Below are 14945 nucleotides of genomic sequence, written 5' to 3'. Positions count from 1 at the left end.
TGATCAGCAAAATCTCTGAAACTCTGTCCAAATCACATTCATATGTCTTACACGTGTGAAATAATGATGTGAAGATCTGATTTATATGAACAGAAGTGAAGATCAGATCATGATCAAGAGTTCTGCTGTGATGTGTAGATACGTGACGTTTGTCAGCGAGTGTGATGGAGGATATATGGACATGACCAAAGATGAAGAACAGACCGAGTATGTTCCAATGCAGGAGCTCACGGACACTATCAAGTACGCTGACATCCAGCCGTCACCATACGAGTCCCCTTACCAGCAGGACATCTATCAGGAGCAAGGTACTGTACATCTGTCAATCACTAACCTGTGTTGTTGTTACTTTCATAAGACAGTGAGACTTCTGAAATGACGTCATTTCCTGTTGGTCATTTGTGTTGTAATGCTCTTTAGCAAAGTACATTTATCAGAGTCAGCCCTTTTCTGAACATTATCACTTGACCTATTAAACCGAACAAATGATTGAACTAAATGTCTGTGAAATGTTCTGCCTCACTTTCCTTCTGTGTAGATGTGCATAAATCATCAAACTGCCCTGTTTGTTATAGTGTGGTGACAAGATGCTGTGTTATCAAATGAGGAACTCAGGAACTTAGGACAGATAGTCCAAGTGATGGAAGAGAGGAAACTGTGTGTGTGTGTGTGTGTGTGCGTGCGTGCGTGCGTGCGCGTGTGCGTGTGCGTGTGCGTGTGTGTGTGTGTTCTGGTAATCCCTACAGCAGGGCTAGTCAACTGGCGGCCCGTCAATCATCTTGACCTGGCCCGCCTTAACATTTCAAATAAGTGGAGAGAGACTTTAAGAGCGGTGTGCTTTAAATGCACGTCCTCCTGAGACGCCACGCCACATCTTTAAAAGCCCAAAACGCTGCTACATTCAAAACGAAAGTAATTCCCGCGGCTCATAATGATTTACGTCTTATAAAGCGATTTGATCGGTCAGTCCAAGAAACTTAATGTAATTTACAACGTTATAATCAGCAATGCATTGCACAGCCACAGGGAATCTGTTTGCGCACGCGATAGGTCGTGTGCTAAAACGCGTTTTGTGCCCTTGAAAGTAGGCTAACTGTAGGAAGGGTACAGCACGTGAACGGTTGTCTCAGATAAGGGGAAAACGGTGTTGTTTTTATTACTGCATTCATTATGAATAACGGCTATATTTACGCTGTTCATCTCCCCCAGAACTCGCACTATACAAAGGCTCTGCCCTATAAGTGCGTGGGGCACATGAATGCGATCGGAATTTCACCCGAAGATGTGACAACAGCGTTCAGTTTCTTGCACAGATCAATTGACTCGCTTTATAAGATGCTTATTTAACGTCACAAGGGGCAGGGATTACTTTTGTGTTGAATGTATTTGCGTTTTTACTTCTACTTTAATTAATTCAACCAAATATCTTCTTGAAAAAACAATGCCACCCTCTTCTTGGATGTACTGGAGAACTGTGGGTCAGTAAATTTGTAGGAATTTATGGGTAAAGTAATGCATTAAGGAATATAAAATACATTTAAAAAGACAATATCCCTTTTAATTTAATATCATGAAAAGGCACAAATACTGGATGCAATATTTGTGTGCATGTTTTAATATATGGCCTATAAGTAACAGCAACAAAAACAGTATAAAGGAATAAAACGAAATAAATAACAGAAATACAAAATAACAGAAGAAATGAGAATATGGTAAAAAAAACTGGCCCGCATCCTATTTTTACTTTTGGAATCTGGCCCTCAAAGAAAATTAGATGAAGACCCCTGCCGTACAGTGTGTGTGACCCTAAAGTCCCCACAAAGACAATGATAACAGTAATGTTTAAAGATAACAGCATATCAATCAAACTAAATTTTGTGACGTTTTTATGAAAGTGAAAAAATGCAGAAAGGTTTGATTGATGGTTTGGGTTCGAGGTTACACGATGCAATATACAGTTTGGACAGTATAAAAACATATAGACTATAGACAGACCCCTTAAAACCTGAAAACACAACGGGCCTCATTCATGACACGTTCGTAAATAAATGAGTCAATTCCGAGTCATTTGCGTGTAAAACGGTTGGACCTTCCCGAAAACTCTCCTGCGGTTTCACAAATACTTCGTAAACGTCAGATTTGATAGTAAAACGTGTATGGTAATGAATTCGAATCATTCGTAAATAACGCGTTGGTGCACGCTCATTCATAATTAGCATAATCCCCGCCGATGAATTACAGATACGCAAATTACGTATGTAGGAATGCTGTGGAATCCTCTGGATTCCATTCTCAGGGTTGGCACGTTATATTGCATGAATGCATAATACTCATATAGGCAATGCATAACAATAAATTAATGAATTAACATGTGTCCACCAAAACATTTGTAGCCCAGTGAAATAATGTCTGGTGCTCTTCTGAAAACGGCCAGCTGGTGGCGCTTGAGCGCTTTGGAGGCACTTCGTTTTTTCCGGAGACGCGTTGGTTGCTGTGATTTGGAATATCTACGACAGTAACATGTTTTGTGTATCTTATTTTGAAAAATATTCCTGAATATAAAAATGCAGTAACCAGCAATATTAACTTCTCCATCGTTGTGTATGATGGTTGGACAATGTAGTGTTTGTCCCGCCCCTCCTCCACTGTGATTGGACGGCTGTGTAAAAAGGGACCATGACGTTTTAAAATTAAAGAGCAAAAAACTAAAGAAAGACAGTGTGAAATATCATTAATATACATAGTGCATCAAAACACAGTGTCATCACATTACAGGACGTTTGAATATTTCACGCACCATTTACACGTGGTAGGCAGCAGGTGTAACGTAAAATTTCATTTTGAACATTTTGAAAATACGAACATTTTAATGAATCCAAAATTTTACGTCAAAACGACTTTACGAACGATTTACACAGAAAGACGATCAGCTCGTGTTTCATGAAGTGGCCTAATGTGTGTGTGTGTGTTTGTGTGTGTGTGGGGGGGGGATGGGGGGTGGATGGGCGCTTGGGCGTGTGCAACTAATGCCATAAAAATAATGCTTTCACTTCCTGATCTGACGGGATGTCTAATGAAAAACGTCAGGTTACTGCCATGACTGAATTACCACTGAAATGTGTCATACAGTATTCATAGAGATCATTTATTTAAAAAAAAGAGTCTGAATTTGTGTGTGGTGTGTGAGAGATGTGTGTGTTTGGATCAAATGTCCCCACAAAGACATTAATAGCAGTCATTTTTGGTCAAACTAAATGATGTTTATTTGAAAATGTAAAAATGCAGTGTGCAGAATATACAGTTTTTACAGTATAAAAGTCCCCATAAAACATGAAGACACTGCGTGCGTGTGTGTGTGTGTGTGTGTGTGTGTGTGTGTGTGTGTGTGTGTGTGTGTGTGTGTGTGTGTGTGTGTGTGTCACAGGTCACAGAGTGGACCGCTCTCTGGTCATCAGTGATTCTCCGGTTCTGAGTTACATTGATCTGGTGGGTTTCAGTTATCAGGTGGCTAAAGGCATGGAGTTTCTCGCATCAAAGAACGTAAGTATCTGTTGTCTTATCTTTAGTTTAATCAATTTAAAATCTGTTTCTATGCACATACTTTTGTTTTTCTGTCAGTTTCACCGACTATCTAATGATGTTTTCTAATATGTGTATCTTTTGTGTGATTGTCAGTGTGTTCATCGAGATCTGGCAGCTAGAAACGTTTTGATCTGTGAAGGCAAACTGGTTAAGATCTGTGACTTTGGGCTGGCCAGAGACATCATGCATGACAACAACTACATCTCCAAAGGCAACGTACGTGATCTGAGCTTATAATCAGTGTGAAGTCAGAAGAACTGCTCGCTGGTGACCTTCACTGAGGTTCAATGTGTGTTTTTTCTCAGACGTTTCTCCCTCTGAAGTGGATGGCACCAGAGAGCATCTTTCATAACTTGTACACCACGCTGAGTGACGTCTGGTCTTATGGCATCTTACTGTGGGAGATTTTCACTCTCGGTGAGTCTCTCAATCTCTCACATCCTTCATTGACTCTTTCTTTATAAGCACATCCTTCACATCATAAGTAAATGTCAGGTCTGTTGTATAGGGAAAAAATCACTTAAAAAAAATTTTTTTTTAAATGAGTGTCAATGAAGCACATTTGTCCATCACCGTCACTCTCTCAACCAGATTTCTGAAGTGATTATTTTCAAAATATTGTAATGCCACATTATAGTTGTGATTTAATGTTGTTAGGTTATAGCGTAAGGTAATTACTCCCTGTGCCCTTAAGACGAGAGGGGGGGGGCTAGGGAGGAAGGTTGGCTTGTGGGGTTCGGGAAGTTTGGTTAAGTGTTGGTGTCGGCATGTGTTACGGCCAGTGCAGTGAACCTGGTTATATTGTTAAACTCTTAAATAAAGAAGTTGAACGGAGGAACGCCTGGTCATTTTGTTCGAATAACGCTACAATGTCATTGAAATCACACTTGAATAAAAACAGGGACAATACATTTTGTATGTCTTGTATTTGTATTGTTTTAGTTGAATGAACGTGACTAGTATTGTATTATGAATATATTGCATACAGTGAAACCATGCTGCTGTATGTGGTGTTTTACTAAATCAGTAATCAGACTATTTGTTATGTTTGCATTGTGATCTGATACGCTTTGGGGGGATTGATATTGGCCTTTTGAAAGTTGCTGTTCGTAAAGCTGAAGATTTTTCTCAGATGAAATGAGTTTTATTGTGTGATGTTGTGACACCGCCACAGCAGGGCAACAAATATAAAAGTTGTGCTCAGTATACAAAAGTATGTATTTTTCACTCTGTATACCAATGTGGTAATTGTATCACCTTCCCTCAAGTCAGAAGAGACTCATTTTTGATAGATAGCCCAGGACTCTTATTTTGATAGGGGACAAGAGAGAGAAGGCCCAAAAAGCCTAGCTTGTGTTGGGAGCCATTAGAGCTGGTTGGAGGGTTCATTTTTCAACCCCAATACAACCAAGATTTTCCATTCTCTGTTTCGGGGATTCTGATTGAAAGAATCTTTTTCTAACCGAGAGTAGACTGGATGCTGTTTTCTGGGACTTTCATTTTGTTTGGACAATTCTCTTTTGCTTACCTCTGAGACACTCCACATTGGACATTGAAAGAGACTCAAGTTGATTGTATGAATTGTCAACTCCTATTCTGTGACCTCTCACGAGTCTAAGATAAGTTTGTTTTCCTTTTCAATTTATTATGTGTTTCATGGAAGAGATGTTTAAATGTTTGTTTTATGAGTATTTTTGGCTGAAGACTACCTGATGATTATATGGTGTTATCCTTTTTTGATGAATTTTTCTAAATGCAGTGGAGTCCTTGAACTCTGTGGTGATAAAGTGCTTTATTGCATATAGGTTGAGTCGAATTTGTTACAATGTTGCAGGAGGAACTCCGTATCCAGACCTGCCGATGAATGAATTATTTTACAGCGCTCTGAAGAGAGGTTACCGCATGACCAAACCCACATACGCCACAGATGACATGTACGACATCACGCCACAAACAAACAAACAAAGTCCTCTTGACTGCACATGCTCAGATTCATGTCTTTACACACAGCAGTAATGAAACATCAAGACCGCTTTGACTTGTTTAATTAAGAAGGATGTCAGACCACGATGATGATAATGAGCTCATGTTGTTCCTCTGCAGCTATGAGATCATGAAGAAATGTTGGGATGAGAAGTTTGAGAAACGTCCAGAGTTCTCCTTTCTAGTGCACTCAATGGGGAACCTTCTGTCGGACGGATATAAAAAGGTTTTCTTTGTTTTCATTTCCCTGGTTACCTCACAGATCACACAGAATCCTCATATTAATATTCCTGTCATGTTTTCATGTTCCAGTGAAGACATTTCTCTTCAGCACTTTCTCAATGCATTGACTGTCTGTGTGGGTCTGTCTTTTTCTCAGAAATATTCTCAAGTCAGCGATAGTTTTCTGAAGAGCGATCACCCTGCTGTGGTTCGTGTGAAGCCGCGGGTTTCCTCATCGTTTTCGGGCACCATCTCTCCCTCTGGGTTTCCTCCAGGACTTCTGCCCGACCCAACTCCTCGTCCACAGAGCGACCCGCACAACGAATACATCATTCCCATCCCCGACCCAAAGCCAGAGAACGACACTGAGGATGTGATGGTGCCGGTGGAAAGCCCCCTGAGGTATCACTGACATCCCTAAAACAAAAATAAAACTGAGCATTAAAAACCACAGAGGATGAAGTAAAGATGAGACACCAGCAGACGGATCACTTCTCTTTTTTTTATTCGAGATAAAAAAAACACAAATAATGTGTACAAACTAGAGCTATTTCTTGTTTAAGATTTTTAGTGAAGATGTAGGTTATTGTAAAGGGAATAAATAATAAACCTTTTATATCCATTTTAAATGATTTGGCTAAAATAACCTGCATATTTGAGCAACGACTCTTGAGAATGTGTTCAGTGGTGCTGGCGCCCTCTGGAGGTCTAAAGCTCAAAATATTGTTGAGTGACATCTGTTTAGAGGCTAAAGGTCTCTCTCTGTCTCTCTCTCTGTCTCTCTGTCTCTCTGTCTGTCTCTCTCTCTCTCTCTCTCTCTCTCTCTGTCTCTCTGTCTCTCTCTCTCTCTCTCTCTCTCTCTCTCTCTCTCTCTCTCTCCCTCTCTCTCTCTCTCTCTCTGTCTGTCTGTCTCTTTCCTCAACAGCTCAATGAGCTCCGATGAGGAGACGGTCTCTATGGAAACCCCCAGTACTGAACCTGAGCAGAAACATCATTCAGGAACCCCAGATGTGGAAGAAAGTTTTCTGTGACATTCAATACTATATTCATGCAGCAGTCTTTAGATTTTAGCAACTGTTTTTTTTAAGTTCCTTGTAGCAAAATTGCACTTTAGCATTTATGGCTAATTGAAGCAAATAGATGAAACAAGTTGAAGTAAATATATGTTTTTCTCTAGTTCTCTGGTGAGAGAACATTATTTAACTCATTTGTGTTCTATAACTAAGTTTAAATGATGATGAACTCAAGGTACATCACAAGTCATTATTTGCAAACACTTACGGTATGAAAGTATCTCTTTAAGTTCTTTAAGTTTTCTTTAAGGGATTCAAAAGTATTTCTGACTTTAACACTAGGCATTTTATGTACACACATGTAAGACTTTATTAAATTGCACAATTCAATACACATTTACTAGAGAAGTTTCACACTCAAAGGTACCAAAGCTTCATGTATGTTTACAAGTATATTTTTGTATAGATATTTTGTACATTGTTGTTTTACACATTCTATATAATAAAAGTGTAAAAAATACTTCAGCCGTCAGTGCTTTTAGCCTGTATAATTCCCCAAAAGAAGGTTTTATTGCTCTTCTGTAGCTCGAGGGACTAAATGAAAATTTAGATTTGTTTCATTCCAGAATGAATTTGAGCTAATTAGAGATCATTTTGAAATTGAGATAATTTCATTGTTCATACAGTACGAAACAAAGGGTTCTAAAAGTTAGGTGTATAGTATTGAATTTGATTTGGAATAAGATGAGAAATGATTGAGTTCAGACTGAGATGAACACTTGAATGCTGATGAGAGGCCTTAGCCAGAGGAGGCGTCACTTTTTCTCAAATACAATGTCAGAAACGCTGGAGATTTTGTTTAGATTTGTCTCTTTAATCTTCATGTCATCTCATTGTGCGTTTAGGGGCTGTTTTAGGTTTCAGGTCACCCGTCACAACACACGAATCTCAACACAAATCAATTCTCATCTGTGTCATGAGTCGTTTTTCACACATTAACAGATGCTGAAGTCTGAGATCATGTGGCCGTCAGAACACTGAAGCATCTTGTTAAACTTGTCATGGATTGACTCCCAGAGTTCTCAGTACTCAGGGTTCACATTGGTTTCACTTGAATACCGTGATGTTAGTGACTGTATGAAACTGTTTTCCTGCCGCTGATTTTTAGATTGGAAGTAACAGACAAACTGAAGGATTAACTGATACTCAGATTCCACAGGTAACAGGTTTTATGTTTGAGTTAAAAAGCTCTTTTTCTGGTTTGATGGAAGTTTGACTGTTGTTGTATTCGTGTGATGATTCTAGAATCTATTAAAATAATTCTTGTCAGCTGATTTTCCAGTCATGTCATATCCTGTCAAATAGAAATGAGAAGTTGAAATCGTTCCTTATTATTTCCTCAGAGCAGAAACTCTTGAAGACTGACTCTGTGAAACTCTTGAAGTGGATTTTCTCTGGTCCGATGCGAGATGTTTGTGCTGTTTTTCATCTTGGGTCTGCTGGACGCTCAAGCTCAGGGTAAGAATCTCATCACTTCGGATAAAACTTCCCATTTCTCATATTGTCCTGCAAGTGTGAAATAGTAACACAACATTAATCTCTTTAACATGTTTGATAGACATCAATGAGATTACATGGAGAACAAATTGAGACTTTCCTCACAGCTAGATATTTCTCCCAATTAAAGCTCAAACGAGATGAATGAGAACAGATCTCAATAGATTTTGATGCATTTATGAAACAGACGAACTGTGTCGTGGTGAAGCCGCTGTCTCATGATTCTTTGGATTGGATTCTTCCAAGATGGAATTCTAGTGTTGTCATGGAAGACACGCAGTGTGTTTGTGTGATCAAGACCAGAACATAACTAACACCCAATATCATCTCCAGTAGTTTTCTTTTGAAAGGTCTCAGTTTGACTTGTTTTCTATTGTTGTCAGTCCTGAATCATCACATCAAGTCTGTGACTGAAGTGTGTTTATGTGTTCATTTAGAGAGAGATTTCTGTCTCTCTCGACTGTCTGCCCGTGTTATGTTGTGTGTGTGTTGTTACACAGACTGAAGATTCCAGTTTGTGTGTCCATATGGAAGCAGAAGTGAGAGAAGGATTGAGATGTTTCTTTCTGCTGATTGTGCAAAATCATTTGATAAAGAATCATTGAAACATTGAATGCTGTGCACCTGATGAGACTTTGCCTTCTGCCATTTGATTGACAGGTTGGTCTCAACCCAAGATCACGGTGAACTCTGACGTTGTGACGGGTTCTGACGTGATTCTGGACTCTGGTTCTCCTCTTCGTCTGAGCTGTGAGGGCAACGGTCCAGTAACATTGATTCCACGACTGGCTAAGCACAAGCGCTTAATCTCTAAGAGAAACGGAAAGGTCCACAGTCTCCACGTGAAAACAGCCACAGCAGAATTTACTGGCACTTACTCGTGTGTTGATGATGGGTTGAATGTGTCTTCTTCTCTGCACGTGTTTGTCAGAGGTAGGTAAAGAGAACCTTGTATTTTAACTTTATGTAAACGTGCATCTAAACAACTAAATGTCATTTGTCAACTTCTGATCTTTCAAGTGAAATGAGCTCACAGTGATCCGTCAGTATTTTACAGATCCACAGGTTCTGTTTGTGACGCCGAGCACGTCTCTGCGCTACGTGCGCAAAGAAGGTGAAGATCTGCTGTTACCGTGTTTACTGACCGACCCTAACGCCACAGACTTCACGTTCCGCATGGATAACTGCTCGGCTGTTCCACCTGGAATGAACGTGACCTTTGACCCCAGGAAGGGCTTTCTGATTCGGAACGTTCACCCCGGATACAACGCAGACTATGTGTGCACCGGCAGAATTAGAGGAGTTGAGAAAGTGTCAAAGACTTTCTCAATAAACGTCATACAACGTGAGTTTCAATAAATGTTGAAATGATGAACCATTAGTACACGAAGAACGACAGAGAGATTTCAGTGTGTTAATCAATTTCCAGGGTTACGTTTCCCCCCGTACGTTCACCTCAACAGAAACATGTACGTCAAACTGGTGGGAGAGGAACTTCAAATCAGCTGCACCACAAATAATCCAAACTTTTATTACAACGTCACCTGGACGCACTCCTCTATAAAGGTTCGACCTGCTCTCTTTCATGGCTTCATTATTTTTATTTTATACTGTAAAACTGTATTTGTACATAGCTACAAATGGCTGTCTATAACGTATGCTTTATCATTTGAATGTAAAAAAAAATGAATGAAATTTTTGGATATAAAAAAGTGAGTTTGATTTCAGGGTGTCTTTGTGAGATTTCTTCTTCAATAGGCTTTATTCTGAAACTTCAATAAAAATACCAGCGTATCTTATGATGAAATCCTCTTCTCTGTTCATGCGTCTCTGTTTATCGTCAGCTGCCCCGAGCTGAGGAGAAATCCACCATGGCAGGAGATCGACTGGCCATCGAGAGCGTCCTCATCATTCCAGCTGTCAGACTGTCTGATTCAGGTAACATCACCTGTACGGGACAGAACGAAGCCGGAGCCAACAGCTCCACCACTCAACTGATCGTCGTGGGTGAGAGACACGTCAAGAGCCGCAGCTTTGGTGTACACCAGCGGTGTGAAGTCTGATCGCTGATGTGTGATGTGATTTGATCTGTGACAGATGAGCCTTACCTTCGAATGTCAGCCAAACTCTCGTCTAAACTCACTCGTCGCCATCTGTCCATCGAGGTCAACGAAGGAGACGACGTAGATCTCAGCGTTCTGATCGAAGCGTATCCCCCTCTCACCTCTCACTGGTGGAAGACCCCATCATCCCATAATGCATCTCTCCTAGAGCAAAGGTTTTACAACTATAACGACAGGTCCGAAAAAATCCGGGATGAAAGAATGAGATCATGAATAATTATCATCATCATAATAATGCCATCTGATTCTGTAGGTACGATGCTCTGCTGTTTCTCAAGAGACTCAACTTTCAGGAGGTGGGACGTTACACGCTGTATGTGCAGAACACCATGAGAAATGACTCCATTACATTTGACATTAAAATGTACAGTAAGTGCAGTACAGTCATCTGTTCTTTATTCTTTACACCTGAAAACACTAACATTCAGATCTATGACTTTAAGATGTGAAGGCAGGAATGAACAACATTTTTTGAACTCTGAACAGAGAAGCCGGTTGCCACGGTAAGATGGGAGAACATCACAACCCTGTCGTGTAGGTCTTTTGGATATCCGGCTCCCAGAATCTTCTGGTACCAGTGCACCGGAGTCACCGTCTTGTACGTGTTCATGTTTCTCTCTTGAAAACTGCATTTGAACTTGTAGGCCTGGTTTCACAGGCAAGGCTTACGGCTAGTCCCAGACCCGTCTAAACTGAATATGACTTGCGCAGAAATATCTTAAAATATATCAGTGCCATTGTTTTGCCTCAAGATGCACGCCAGTAATGTATTATTCTAAGGCATTCTTATAAAAGCTTGTCTGTGAAACCGGGCCGTAATGTCACGTCATGTGTTGGGCAGATGCACAGAGAACTCAACGGGACTCGAGCCCATTGAAACTCAGACGGTGGAGTTTCAGAAGGAACGGTCTGGGACTGTGGGTGTGGAAAGCGTTCTAACCGTGGGACCGTCAAATCAGAGAATGACGGTTGTGTGTGTGGCCTTTAATCTGGTTGGCCAAGACAGCGACATTTTTGCCATGGACGTTTCTGGTAAACTCAACAGGATTTTAAAGTCTTTGTGGATGACTGAAGTTCTTTTGGACGGTTGCTGAAGTTGTGTGTGATGTTCTGCAGATAAACTCTTCACCAGCACTTTATCTGGAGGCGCCGCCACCATGACGGTTCTACTTCTGCTTCTCTGCTTCTTGCTCTACAAATATAAACAGGTGTCACATTCAAATGAATGCTCTTGACTGTTTTATTCCATGAATGTGAATGATGTCGTTCATAGTCTTTCAGAAATGGTGTGTTGAAAATGACTAAAGTCTGTGCTTAGAAACCAAGATATGAGATCCGCTGGAAGATCATCGAAGCCACCAACGGAAATAACTACACCTTCATAGACCCGACACAGCTGCCGTACAACGGGAAGTGGGAGTTTCCACGGGACAAACTGAAGCTGGGTTTGTGCTGACGCGTCACTCGTGAGCTGTGTGTGCGTGTGCTGATGCGCTGATGGTTTTGTTGATGTGTGTGCAGGTAAGACTCTGGGTGCAGGAGCCTTTGGGAAGGTGGTGGAGGCCACGGCGTACGGTCTGGGGAAAGACGACATCGTCACTCGTGTGGCTGTGAAAATGCTTAAAGGTCAGAAAAAGCACAAAAAAAGCAAACACCAAAGAAATGTCATGCTGTATCAGTCAGCAGAGTGATGTCATGTACCCTGGTAAAAGCATCATCTGCTGGCGTCTGAAGCTGTGTTGTGTTACTGTAAAGACATTCACAGTTGTGTGTTTTCTTGTGTGTGTTTGGAGCAGCCAGCGCTCATTCAGATGAGCGAGAAGCTTTGATGTCAGAACTGAAGATTCTCAGTCATCTCGGACAGCACAAGAACATTGTTAATCTACTGGGTGCCTGCACTCACGGTGGTGAGATTCATTCATTCACGTTGACCCGATTGATGTTTGTACTTAGTCTTTATTCTGAACTTACAGCTCGAGGCTCATTTTCAGCCGTGTGACGACGGCATTATAGATTTATTGATTTAGTTGATGTGATGGAGCTGTACACCTCGGTCACATGACGAAGCCCTGAGTCGACACATACAGTAGATGATGTGCATTTTGTCTTTGTTCCAGGTCCAGTGTTGGTGATCACCGAGTACTGTTGCCATGGTGACCTTCTGAACTTCCTGCGTCACAAAGCTGAAAACTTCCTGAACTTTGTTATGTCAATTCACAACATTCCGGAGCAGACGACGGATTATAAGAATGTGACGGCTGAACGAACGTTTCTTAGAAGGTTATTTCATCAAAATCATCTAAAGAGCCAAACGTTACAGTACTGACAACACACGCAAACACTGTTCAAAACATGTTCTATGATGAAAGAATGAATGTTCCATTTCATTGTGACAGTGACAGTGGGATTTCCAGCACCTGCTCTGGTCATTATCTGGACATGAGACCCACAACATCCACACTTACAAACTCCCTTCAGGGTGAGTCAAAAAACCACCCGTTCAACAGTCTTTTCTTTTAAGTAAATGATGAACTCGGTTTTAGGTTGACCTTTTGGAAAAATCATTCAGCTAGTTGCTCTTGTGATTCAGATTCGTCTTTTGAGAATCAGGATGAAGATTCATGGCCGCTGGACATGGATGACCTCCTCAAATTCTCCTATCAGGTGTCAGAAGGACTTCACTTCCTCGCTGCAAAAAATGTGAGTTCCTATGGGACAATGACAGCATGACGTCATCCAGATGATATTCTCTCGTGATTCTCGAAAGATATATGAATGTTCTGATCCTGCTGGATCTTCTCTTCAGTGCATTCACAGAGACGTGGCGGCGAGAAACGTTCTGTTAACTGACCGGCGAGTAGCCAAGATCTGTGATTTCGGGCTGGCGCGAGACATCATGAACGACTCCAACTACGTAGTCAAAGGAAATGTAAGAGAACACACACACACACATGGTTTATAGGGTCTTTCCATAAACATAATGATTTATATACTGTACAAACAATTGTAACACTCACTCTACACCCAAACCAAACTAAACGCAGGTGCGTGTGTGTGTGTGCGTGTGTGTGCGTGTGAGCGTGTGTGCGTGCGTGTGTGTGTGAGAAGGGTAAACCCTACGGTATGGGGACAAAATGTCCCCACAAAGATGGCAATATCCAAAATCCTTGTCCTTGTGGGGACATTTTTTGGTCACTTTTTTGAAAATGTAAAAGAGCAGACAGTTGTGTGTGATTGTTAGGGTTAGGGAATATGATATACAGTTTGTACAGTATAAAAACCATTAGGTCTATGGAATGTCCCCATAAAACATGGAAACCCAACATGCGTGTGTGTGTGTGTGTAGGCTCGTCTTCCTGTCAAGTGGATGGCTCCGGAGAGTATTTTTGAGGGTGTATATACGATTCAGAGTGATGTCTGGTCTTATGGCATTCTTCTGTGGGAGATCTTTTCATTGGGTGAGACTTCTGAATGACAAGGTCTTTATCAAATTCTTTCTTTTTGTATTTATTGTTTATTGTGTTGTTATTTTTTCGTTTGTATGTTTGTGCAGGTAAGAGTCCGTACCCCAACATCCCAGTTGACTCAAAGTTCTACAAAATGATTAAATGTGGCTATCAGATGTCCAGACCGGATTTTGCTTCCCCAGAGATGTGAGTGAGACATTTAATTCAAGTAAACTTTTCTGCAAATAGACAAAAATAAAAATGTGAAAAGGATTATCTTAAATCGAAAACAGAGTACCTGATAATGAGGACCATCTAATCAGTCATTGTCTTAAATCTCCAAGTATACTAATAGCGATAATTTCATCTGCATACAGATTCTGCTGCTGAATTTTCTCAGATTTAACACACTTCACATGAGTCAGAGAGTTTCTGACACAGGTGCTGATTTTTGTACTGTCATGTCATGTGAAACACTAGATTTATCACATATCACAGGAGCTTTGATGAGTCTATTAACCATCAGCATCCAGTTCAACATAAAAGTTTCATTTTTCACCCGGTGTTAGTTTATAATTTCAGCCGCGTTGATGAAATGAAAGGCACTTCTGTGATGTTACAGCATTAGTCTAATGTACAAAAGCATTTATATATTTTTTATGATTGTCTGAAGACCCAGACTCTCTGACTCAGACACTAGTTTCTGCTTTTCTCCTCTTTAGTTCTGCATGTTAAACACATGATCTGACTGCCAAAGCTTGATTTTTCACACTCAGCCTCTCTCTGTCTCTCTCCCTGTCTTTCTCTGTCTCTGTCTCTCTCCTTGTCTTTCTCTTTCTCTTTCTCTTTCTCTGTCTCTGTCTCTCTCCCTCTCTCTCTCTCTCTCTCTCTCTCTCTCTCTCTCTCTCTCTCTCTCTCTCTCTCTCTCTCTCTCTCTCTCTCTCTCTCTCTCTCTCTCTCTCTCTCTCTCTCTCTCTCTCTCTCTCTCTCTCTCTCTCTCTCTCTCTCTCTCTCTCTCT

General features: G+C 40.9%; 2 protein-coding genes across 2 annotated transcripts in view; both read left to right on the top strand.

Moving 5' to 3' along the window:
• pdgfrb (platelet-derived growth factor receptor, beta polypeptide) overlaps nt 1–7281 on the top strand; it is a 37147-nt gene extending 29866 nt beyond the window's left edge. The window contains exons 16-23 of the mRNA XM_057326632.1: nt 139–308; nt 3425–3540; nt 3676–3798; nt 3888–3999; nt 5417–5516; nt 5686–5791; nt 5945–6189; nt 6713–7281. Coding sequence (XP_057182615.1) covers nt 139–308; nt 3425–3540; nt 3676–3798; nt 3888–3999; nt 5417–5516; nt 5686–5791; nt 5945–6189; nt 6713–6818 — 1078 coding nt within the window. The 3' untranslated portion in view covers nt 6819–7281. The remainder of the gene's footprint in view (nt 1–138; nt 309–3424; nt 3541–3675; nt 3799–3887; nt 4000–5416; nt 5517–5685; nt 5792–5944; nt 6190–6712) is intronic.
• Nucleotides 7282–7904: 623 nt separating this feature from the next.
• csf1ra (colony stimulating factor 1 receptor, a) overlaps nt 7905–14945 on the top strand; it is a 15256-nt gene continuing 8215 nt past the window's right edge. The window contains exons 1-20 of the mRNA XM_057326633.1: nt 7905–8019; nt 8204–8318; nt 9018–9290; nt 9415–9702; nt 9787–9923; nt 10202–10364; nt 10455–10656; nt 10734–10849; nt 10967–11078; nt 11322–11512; nt 11597–11688; nt 11799–11925; nt 12002–12106; nt 12277–12387; nt 12598–12760; nt 12877–12959; nt 13071–13180; nt 13287–13409; nt 13827–13938; nt 14034–14133. Coding sequence (XP_057182616.1) covers nt 8270–8318; nt 9018–9290; nt 9415–9702; nt 9787–9923; nt 10202–10364; nt 10455–10656; nt 10734–10849; nt 10967–11078; nt 11322–11512; nt 11597–11688; nt 11799–11925; nt 12002–12106; nt 12277–12387; nt 12598–12760; nt 12877–12959; nt 13071–13180; nt 13287–13409; nt 13827–13938; nt 14034–14133 — 2657 coding nt within the window. The 5' untranslated portion in view covers nt 7905–8019; nt 8204–8269. The remainder of the gene's footprint in view (nt 8020–8203; nt 8319–9017; nt 9291–9414; nt 9703–9786; nt 9924–10201; nt 10365–10454; nt 10657–10733; nt 10850–10966; nt 11079–11321; nt 11513–11596; nt 11689–11798; nt 11926–12001; nt 12107–12276; nt 12388–12597; nt 12761–12876; nt 12960–13070; nt 13181–13286; nt 13410–13826; nt 13939–14033; nt 14134–14945) is intronic.

Source organism: Triplophysa rosa, unplaced genomic scaffold, assembly GCF_024868665.1.
Source record: "Triplophysa rosa unplaced genomic scaffold, Trosa_1v2 scaffold119_ERROPOS85440, whole genome shotgun sequence".
In the NCBI taxonomy this organism is placed as follows: Eukaryota; Metazoa; Chordata; class Actinopteri; order Cypriniformes; family Nemacheilidae; genus Triplophysa; species Triplophysa rosa.
The sequence above is the reverse complement of the archived record's forward strand: the minus strand, read 5'-3'. Positions and strand labels throughout refer to the sequence as shown.